Source organism: Ochotona curzoniae, unplaced genomic scaffold, assembly GCF_017591425.1.
Source record: "Ochotona curzoniae isolate NIBS_2020 unplaced genomic scaffold, NIBS_Ocur_1.0 contig_4220, whole genome shotgun sequence".
Classification (NCBI taxonomy): domain Eukaryota; kingdom Metazoa; phylum Chordata; class Mammalia; order Lagomorpha; family Ochotonidae; genus Ochotona; species Ochotona curzoniae.
This window is the reverse complement of record NW_024466175.1, coordinates 300,804-310,683: the sequence shown is the minus strand read 5'-3', so window position 1 is coordinate 310,683 and position 9,880 is coordinate 300,804. Positions and strand designations below refer to the sequence as shown.

At 58.3% G+C, this 9,880-nt stretch overlaps 1 protein-coding gene across 1 annotated transcript; it reads left to right on the top strand.

The window, feature by feature from the left end:
• Positions 1 to 1,247: 1,247 nt before the first annotated feature.
• LOC121159469 (FERM and PDZ domain-containing protein 4-like) lies at positions 1,248 to 8,807 on the top strand (the record flags this gene model as incomplete). The annotated part of the gene is made up of 14 exons (XM_040984633.1): positions 1,248 to 1,398; positions 1,566 to 1,668; positions 1,952 to 1,997; positions 2,667 to 2,798; positions 3,309 to 3,410; positions 3,889 to 4,026; positions 4,346 to 4,465; positions 4,653 to 4,789; positions 5,444 to 5,570; positions 6,444 to 6,533; positions 6,859 to 6,994; positions 7,034 to 7,083; positions 7,267 to 7,909; positions 8,545 to 8,807. Coding segments are annotated over exons 1-14 (2,238 nt in total), but the record flags the coding sequence as incomplete, so codon positions are not given.
• Positions 8,808 to 9,880: the final 1,073 nt, after the last annotated feature.

Here is a 9,880-nt window from a genome sequence, read left to right as displayed (position 1 = left end):
TTATTAATTAGTTGTTATCTTGTCACTTTATTGTTATTGGTGATGATTGAATATTCATGAGTCGTTATTGCGACATCATCATTACTCACTGTGTATTACTAATTATTATTATTATTAATCTAGATTTTGATTCCTGGACCTTATCAGGATCCGTTTAAACGTTGACATCTTGTTATTAATTAAATTTTTAATGATTAAATTTTCCTCCATTATTTGATTATTTCGCAATTATTCTTCACAAGGCAAAAATTTCTTGATTAAAATTCGATTCCGCCGAAATCTGACGGATTCCCGGTGTCTTTTCCTTCCTCATGAATATTCATGGCTCGTCATGCTCATGAATATTCCGTCCCCGCCCCCCCCGCAGCCGCCCGTGCGCGTCGGGCTGGACGCTCGGGCCCGGCTCGCCGAGCGCCGTGGACGGCTACGAGCGCCACGCCGGGTGAGTGACCCCTGACCCGCGACCCCTGACCCCGACGTGACCCCGACCCCACCAAAGCCACACCAACTTCCCCATGCGGGAGATTGTACTTCCTGTCGGGGTTGATCCACTTCCTGTGTGGGAATATTCAATTCCTGTAGGAGAAAATCCACTTCCTGTAGGGGAAACTCCGCTTCCTGTCGGGAAATTGCACTTCCTGTAAAGTGCCATCCACTTCCTGTGTTGAAAGAGCCACGTCCTGTGTTGGAATATTCACTTCCTGTAGGGGAACATCCATTTCCTGTCGGGAAAATTAACTTCCTGTGTGTAAACATTCACTTCCTCCTGCGGAAAATTCACTTCCTGTTATAAAAAACCCACTTCCTGTTGCGGAAAGTCCATATCTAGTAGAGGGAGATCCACTTTCTGTGTGGGAATGATCACTTCCTGTAGGGGAAAATCTGCTTCCGGTGGATGAACATCCACTTCTTCCTGAGCGAGATCCACTTCCTGCATGGAAATATCCAATGACCGTGTGGAAAGATTCACTTCCTGTAGGGAAAAGGCACTTCCTGCGTGTAAATTATTACTTCCGGCTGATGAAAATTCACTTCCTGTAGGGGAAAATCCAGTTCCGGCAGAGTGAGATCCACTTCCTGTTGCTGAAATTCCACTTCCTGTCTGGAAATGTCCACTTCCAGTATAGGAATATTCATTTCCTGTAGGGGAAAATGCACTTCCTGTAGGGGAACATCCACTTCCTGCCTCGCCCCGTCCACCCCCTGCCCCGCCCCGCTCCCTGCTATGCTAATCTCATGCTAATTTCATGTTAATCTCGTACCCACCGCACAGCCCCGCCCCCGACGACGCGGCCCCGCCCGCCCCGCGCACGCTCGCCCTGCGCCGCGACCCCGTCCTCGGCTTCGGCTTCGTGGCCGGCAGCGAGAAGCCCGTGGTCGTGCGCTCGGTCACGCCGGGTGAGCCGGGGGCCGCGGGGTCGCGGGGTCGGAAGGGGTCGCGGGGTCAGGGGTCACGTGGTCGCGGGGAAGGGGCGGGGTTTTTTGTCGGTTTTCCGGGTCCCGGGTTTGGGGTCGCGCTGACTCCGCGGGGTCGCGGGGGGTCGCGGGGTCGCGGGGTCGCGCAGGCGGCCCGTCGGAGGGGAAGCTGTTCCCGGGCGACCAGATCGTGCGCATCGACGAGGAGCCCGTGGCCGCCGCCCCGCGGGAGCGCGTCATCGCCCTGGTCAGGTCAGTGCGCACGCGACCCCCGACCCCCGACCCACGCGTGACCCCTGACCTCGCCCCGACCCCCGATCCTGGCTTCCAACCTCACCGCGACCCCCCCAACCGGCCTGACCCTTGACCTCTCCCTGACCCCCCACGTGACCCCTGACTTTCTGGATCCCCATGCTGACCTCTGACCTGACCTGACTGTGACACGCCCCCCCTTGGTCTGACTCTGTTCTGATCGTGACCTCGGGTGACCCCTGACCCCCGACCCCACGCGTGTCACTCTCTCTTTCTCCGGCAGAAGCTGCAAGGAGTCGATCGTCCTCACGGTCGTGCAGCCGCTGCCGGTGCGTGGGGGGGTTGGGGGCATGCAAAAGAAGCGCATGCAAACGAGGCGCTGGTCCGGCATGGAAATGAGATGCAAATCACACACCTCCCTCTTCCCCCTTTATGCTAATGAGCCCGCCTCGTCTGCTTGTCCTGCCCTTTATGCTGATGACCGGGTCTCATTTGCATGTCCCGCCCCTTTGGGCAACGCTCCTCGTCATCCGCATGTTATGCTAATGAGCATGCTGCATTTGCATGTCCCGCCTGTTTGCCCATAACCATGGCTCATTTGCATTTCCCACCCACATGCTAATGACTGGGTATCATTTGCATACCACGCCCATGTCGCGGCCCTATCGCTGACGACTGCGTCTCATTTGCATGTCACGGTGTCATGCTAACGGACGTGTCTCATTTGCATACCCAAACTGCATGCTAATGACCGGGTCTCATTTGCATATCCTACCCCGTGTGCTAATGAATCTCCCTCATTTGCACGGCCCTCTTGTATGCTAATAAACCCATCTCATTTGCATAAAAGCCCTGACCTGCCCGCCACGCCTTCATGCTAACAACTGTGCCTCATTTGCATGCCCCGCCCCTCACACCCCCGCCATGCCTCATTCGCATGCTCGTTTGCATATCATTTGCATGCTCGTTTGCATGCTAGCTCTCATTTCCCCGCGCAGTCGCCGCGCTCGGCCTTCATCTCGGCCGCCACGCGGGCCCGACTGCGCTCGCGTCCCGCCCGGGTGCGCTTCGCCGAGGACGTTGCTGCCTCCGCCGCCACCGCCGCGGGGGGAGACGGGCGGCCTGAACCGGTCACGACGGTGAGTGCCGGGGACGCCGCGACCTTGCGGGACCTTCTGGAACGTTTTAGAACCTCATAGAATGTTCCGGAAGGTTCCGGCATTTTTCCTTTTTTTTTTGCTATTGTTTGTGACCCCGCGACCTCCCCGTGACCTCTTGACCCCTCCATGACCCTCTCTTTACCTCACTGTGACCCCGCGACCCCCCATGACCCACCCATGACCTCACCGTGACCCCGCAACCCCTGCAAGCCCCCAGAACGTTTTAGAACCTCATAGAACGTTCCAGAAAGTTCCGGCATTTTTCTTTTTTTTTTGGTTTCTTGGTGACCCCGCGACCTCCCCGTGACCCCCTTGTGACCTCACTGTGACCCTGCGACCCCCGCAGGCCCCTGGAACTTTTTAGAACCTCATAGAACGTTCCGGAATGTTATACAATTTTACTTTTTTTTTGGTTTCTCGGTGACCCCGTGACCCCCGGTGTACCCCCCGTGACCCCACCGTGACCCCTGACCCCTGCAGGCCCCCGGGAACGCACTGCTGTTCCTGCCCGACGTGCTCAAGGTTCACCTGGAGAACGGGCAGACCAAGAGCTTCCGCTTCGACGGGCGCACGCGCATCCGGGTGCGAGGGATGGACGCGGGGGCGGGAATATTAATGAGCGGGCGGGAATATTAATGTGGGGCATGAATAATGATGAGCGGGGCGTGAATATTAACGATATGGCTGAACATCAATGAGCAGGGCATGAATATTGGTGAACTGGTCGTGAATATTAATGAGAGGGCATGAATATTAATGACTGGGCGTGAATATGGATGACCGGGGTCATGAATGTTAATGAGAGGGGCGTGAATAATGATGAGAGGGGCATGAATGTTAATGATATGGCTGAATATAAATGAGCGGGCGTGAATATTAATGATTGAGGCCTGAATATTGATGAGCCAGGTTGAATATTAATGAGCGGGGTGTGAATGTTAATGAGAGTGAAGGATATTAACGAGAGGTATTTATTGGCCTTTCTGGAGGGTCATGAATATTAATGAGGGGCCACTTCCGGCCCCCGCCCACGTGCCGACGTCACTTCCTGTCCGCGCAGGACGTGCTGCTGACGCTGCAGGAGAAGCTGGCGCTGCGCGGCGTCGACCACTTTGCGCTGGCGCTGGAGCCGACGGCGTCGGGAGAGGCCGGGCCGGCCGAGCTGCTGCTGCTGCCCGAGCAGGAGACGCTGGCCCGGGTGCGACCCCGACCCCGCGACCCCGTGACCCCGTGACCCTGTGACCCCAACTGAGAGCCCTGCCGAGTCTCAACTTCCTGTGGGAGACCACTTCCTGTTTGCGGACTTAGGGGATGTCGCACTTCCTGTTTCTGCCACTTCCTGTCTGCGCCTTCCCACTTCCGGTTTGAGCCATGGTGGCCAGGGGAAGCTCCACTTCCTGTCTCTGTCACCACACTTCCTGTTTCTCATATTTAGGCTAGGGGAGGCCCCACTTCCTGTCTGTGTCCCCGCTCCCTGTCCCCTGCGCGTCACGCTCCCCCCGCCCCCCCGCCCGCAGGTGGCGGGCCGGCCCGACGCGCGGCGCATGCGGTGCGTGTTCCGCGCGAGCTTCGTGCCCAAGGACCCCGTGGACCTGCTGCGCCGCGACCCCAACGCCTTCGAGTACCTCTACCTGCAGGTGGGCGGGGCCAAGACGGGGCGGGGCCAAGACGGGGCGGGGCCTGTGGAGGGCGGGGCCTCGGGGGGGCGGGGCCCGAGAGTGGGCGGTGCACCCTGTGCTGACCCCGTGACCTTTGGCTGACTCTGACCCCGCGCTGACCCCTGGCTGACCCCGGGCTGACCCCGCGCCGACCCCCGGCCCGCAGAGCTGCAACGACGTGGTGCGCGAGCGCTTCGGGGCGGAGCTGGACGCGGAGGCCGCGCTGCGTCTGGCGGCGCTGCAGGTGCACGTGGCCGCGCTCGGCGCCCGGCGGGGGCGAAGGTCGGCGCTCAAGTTCGTCGAGTGAGTCGTCCCGCCCCCGGGTTGGGGTCGCGGGGTCGGGGGGTCGCGGGGAGGTCACGGCGGGGGCGCGGGTCGTGGAGGAGCTTACGACTGGTTATTGTTGATCGGTGATCAATCATTGGCTGGATCATCGATGATTATTGGTTATTGATCTCTGATTATCAGCTATCGGTCGTCAATGATTGGCTATCGGTCCCGATGCCCGCGCGGCGTTTCGGTCGTTTTTGATTATGCACCGCTGGTTATTGACTCTCGATCGTGGATTATCGATCTTTGGTTATTGATCGCTCATTCTGGATCTTTGGCTGTCGGTCGCTGATTATTCATCTTTGGTTGTCGATCGCGGGTTATTGATTTTTGGTGATTGATGACTGATTATTGATTTGGTCATTGATAACTGATCACTTATCTTTGGTGATTGATGACTGATCGTTATCATTGGTTATTAATAACTGAACATAGATTTGGTCATTGATCGATGATCATTGATTCGGTTATTGATTACTGATTTTACTGATAATTGACTATCGATTTGGCTATTGAGAACTGAATATTGATTTGGTCATTGATCGATGATCATTTATTTTGTCATTGATGACTGATTGTTATTGATGACTGGTGATTGATGGTCGGTGTCCGTCCGCCGCCCGGCAGGAAGGAGTGGGGCCTGGGCGCGTTCGTGCCGCCGGCCGTGCTGCGCGTCATGAAGGCCAAGAGCGTCCGCAAGGCGCTGGCGCGGCTCGCCAAGGACCACGAGCACCTGGCGCCGCCCGGGAGGAAGGTCGGTCGGTCGGCATGGGCGGGTCGGGGGTCGCGGGGTCGAACGTCTCGGGGTCGAATAACAAGGAGGGAGCGAAATTCAAGGGCCGAGGGGGCGGAGACCCGGGCGGGATGTGGGGGACAGGGCACTTCCTGTGTGGAAAAAAGCCCCACTTCCTGTATAGAGAAATGCCTCACTTCCTGTGGGCGCCATGTTGGGGGACAGGGAACTTCCTGTCTGGAAAAAAGCACCACTTCCTGTTTAATGTTGGGGCACATGGCACTTCCTGTTTGGAAAATGAACCACTTCCTGTTGCTGCCATGTTGGGGGACAGGGCACTTCCTGTCTGCCTGCTTTCCCTCACTTCCTGTGGGTTCAAAACTGCGGGAAAGGGCACTTCCTGTCTGGAAAAAGACCGACTTCCTGTGGGAACCAGTTTAGGGGACAGCACACTTCCTGTCTGCGTGGATTCCCCACTTCCTTTTGCCGCCATGTTGGGGCAATGCCTACTTCCTGTCTGCCTAGTTTCCTCACGTCCTGTGGGTTCAGTATTGGGGGAAAAGGGCACTTCCTCTCTGGAAAAACGACCCACTTCCTGTGGGCACCGGGTTAGGGGACAGGTCACTTCCTGTCTGCCTTTATGCCTCACTTCCTGTGGCCGCCATGTTGGGGGAATTGGCACTTCCTGTCTGAGTTTCTCACGCTTCTTTCTCTTTCTCTTGTTTCCTCTGTCCACGTGACCCCGTGACCCTGTGACCCCATGACCCCGACCCGCACCCTGACCCCTCCCACTGACCCCCGACCCCTGCTCCCTCCACCCGCGCCCTGACCCCGCGCTGTGACCCCGCGACCCCGCACCGTGACCCCGCGACCCCGTGACCCCGCGACCCCCAGCTCTCGGCCCTGCAGGCCAAGGTGCACTACCTGCGGCTGCTGAGTGACCTGCGCCTCTACGGGGGCCGCGCCTTCCGGGCCACGCTGCTGGTAACCACGGCGACGGGGCGGGGCCGGGGGAGGGAGGGGCGGGGCCTGGGGTCGAGGGCCACGCCCACCACCGCCCGGACAGAAACCGAGGCCACGCCCACTGGGAGGGGTTGAAGCCACGCCCACCGGCGGCCCCACCCGCCCTTGACCTGTGACCCAATCCGAGCACATGACCCCGTGACCCCGGGTTGACCCCGTCCTCTCAAATGACCCCGTGACTCCGTGTGACCACGGACTGACCCCGTGACACCTGGTCGAGCCGACCCCGTGACCCCACGACCCCGCGACTCCGCGACCCCGCGACCCCGTAACCCCGCGCCCCCAGCAGGCGCAGCGGCGAGCGGAGGTGACGCTGCTGGTGGGGCCGCGCTGCGGGATCAGCCACGTGGTGAACGCGCGCACGAGCCTGGTGGCGCTGCTGGCCGACTTCAGCCACGTGACGCGCGTGCGCCTGCTGCCGGGCGACGGCGCCGGACACGGACACGGACACGGAGGCGGAGAGGAACCCGGGCCGGGCGTGCGCGTCGAGCTGCGCGTGCTGGACGAGCAGGTGGGCGGGGCCTGACGGACAGGAAGAGCAGGGCGTCCTCACTTCCTGTGGGCGCCACGGTGGGGGAAAGGGCACTTCCTGTCTACATTTTCCCTCACTTCCTGTCTGTTTTCTCACTTCCGGTGGGCGCCATGTTGGGGGACGGGCCACTTCCTGTCTGTCTCCCCCTCACTCCCCCCGCAGTCGCTGACGCTGCTCATGGCGGCGCCCGACGCCGTGACGCTCGCCTGCCTCACCGCCGGCTACTACCGCCTGCTGGTCGACGCGCGGCGCTGCATCTACGACGCCACCGCGGGCGGCGAGGACGACGGCGACGACGTCACGGGGGGCGATGACGTCACGGGGGGCGACGACGTCACAGGGAGCGACGGCTACGACGCCGCCGCCGCGGACGGACGCTTCCTCTGCGCCGCCGCGGACGGGGACGAGCTCGCCGTCACCCGCATCGACGACGTCATCGGCGGCGGCTGCTACGACGTCGTGGCCCCGGGCGGGCGGCGCTGCTTCCACACCGCCGCGTGGGGCGCCTACGACGTCATCGGGCTCGGCGGCGGCGACGTCGTCACCCGCATCGATGATGACGCCGACGACGACGTCGCCAACGGGTCTGGCTACGAGGTCGCCGCGTTCGATGACGTCACGGGTATCGGTGACGTCACTAGAGATGACTGTGACATCACAGGGATCGATGACGTCACGTGGGTCGGCGGCGGGGTCGGCTATGGCGTCGCCGGGAACGGGGATGACGTCACGGGGATCGATGACGTCACAGGGGGCGGTGACATCACCAGCATCGACGACGTCGCGGGCGACGACGGGAACGCAGGTATCGAGGCCGGGTGGGCTGATTTGCATATTCATGAGCTGTGATTCGTGATTATTAGCGAGATTGTTTGTAATATTTGTGATTCTTAGCGACGTTATCGGTCATATTATCGATGATTAGCGAGATTATTTCAAGTATAAGCGACATTATTTGTGATATTCATGATTATTAGCAAGTTTATTCCTAATATTTGTGATTATTAGCGACGTTATTTCTAATATCAGCGCTGAACGCAAGTTTATTTCCAATATTTGAGATGATCAGGGACGTCCTTTCCAATATCCGTGATCACTGATCATCAATTGTTTCCCGGTTATTGCACCGATTGATTATTGCTCATCGATTGACTAATTTCCGACCATCGATCATTGATCATCGATCGATTAATTCTCGATTATTGATTATCAATCGTTCAATATTTCGATGGCTGATTCTCGATCAACGGTCGACTGATTATTGATTATTGATTATTGATCATCGACCGATTAATTCTCGGTCATTGATTCCTGCTCACCAGTCGCTTATTTTTCTGATCATTGATTATTGATTGTCGGTCGATTAATTTTCGATTATCGATTATTGATCATCGATTAGTTATTGGTTATCAATTCTCGTTGCTCATTTCTTTGTCTCAGGACTCTCGGCGCCCGGGACGCCGCCGTCGCCGCCATCGCCGCCGCCGAGCGTGGCGTTCGGACCCGCGGACGACATCATCGACCTGACGGCGCTGCCCCCTCCCCCGCGCGGCAGCCGCGGCGACGGCGACGACGACGACGAGGAGGACGACGACTTCCTGCTGCGCCGCCTCAACGCCGCCATCGCCGCGCCGCCGCCCCCCGCCTTCCGGGACGCCGCGGCCTCGGCGTTGGGACCCACGGGCGCGTCGAGCGACTGCGCGACCGGTGGACGAACCTCGGACGTGGCGGAGACCCACGGCCCCGTCCCCGTGTCGCTCATCGACGACGACGACGATGACGAGACGCGGGACGCAGGTACGGGCCGATCGATCGCAGATCGATAACCGATAATCAATGAACAATAATCAATGACCAATCGTTTTATTTCCGTTTTTATTTCCGTTTTATTCCCATTTTTAAAATTTTATTTCCATTTTGTTTCCGTCCTCGCGCCCTGCGCGTCTGACCCCGCCCCGCCCCCGCGCAGGCGCTCGCCCCTCCAGCCGCTCGGCATCGGCGTCGGACTCGGGCAACGAGACGGACTCGTCAGCGGACGACGTCGTCGCCCGCGCTCCCGCCGCTGCGGCCTGGCCGCCCCGCGTGCCGACCGACTTCACCATCGCACACTGCGCTCCCGCCGCCGCCGCATGGCCGCCCCGCGCAACCCCCGACCCCGCGGCCTCCTCGCCCTCATCCGCCGCCGTCATGGCCGCCGCCGTCCCCGTCCCCGCGCCCAGAGGAGACGCCGGGCGCCATCGGCCGCCGCCGCCGCCGCCCACGCGCATGAGGGAGACGACAGGTACGACGCCCCGGGGCATGCTGGGAGCTTCCCGAAGTTTTCGGAACTTTCCACAAACTTTCTAGAACTTTCTGGAAACTTTTCGCAAACTTTTTGCAACTTTTCAGAACTTTGCACAAGTTTGTGGAACTTTTCAGGAACTTTTCAGAAGTTTTTACAAACTTTTAGAACTTTCTGGAAACTTTCAAAACTTTTCACAAACTTTTTCCAACTTTTTACAAGTTTCCGAGAGTTTGTGGAACTTTCTAGAAACTTTGCACACTTTCTAGAACCTTGCAGAACTTTCCAGAACATTTCTGGAACTTTTAAAAACTTTCAACAAACTTTCCACAAACTTTCTGGACCTTTTCCAAAACTTTCTGCAAACTTTTTAGAAACTTTCAAACACTTTGTAGAACTTTCTGGAAACTTTGCAAACTTCTTACAAACTTTTCTCAAACTTTTCACAAACTTAAAACTCTTTTTGTAAACGTTTACAAACTTTGAAAAACTTCA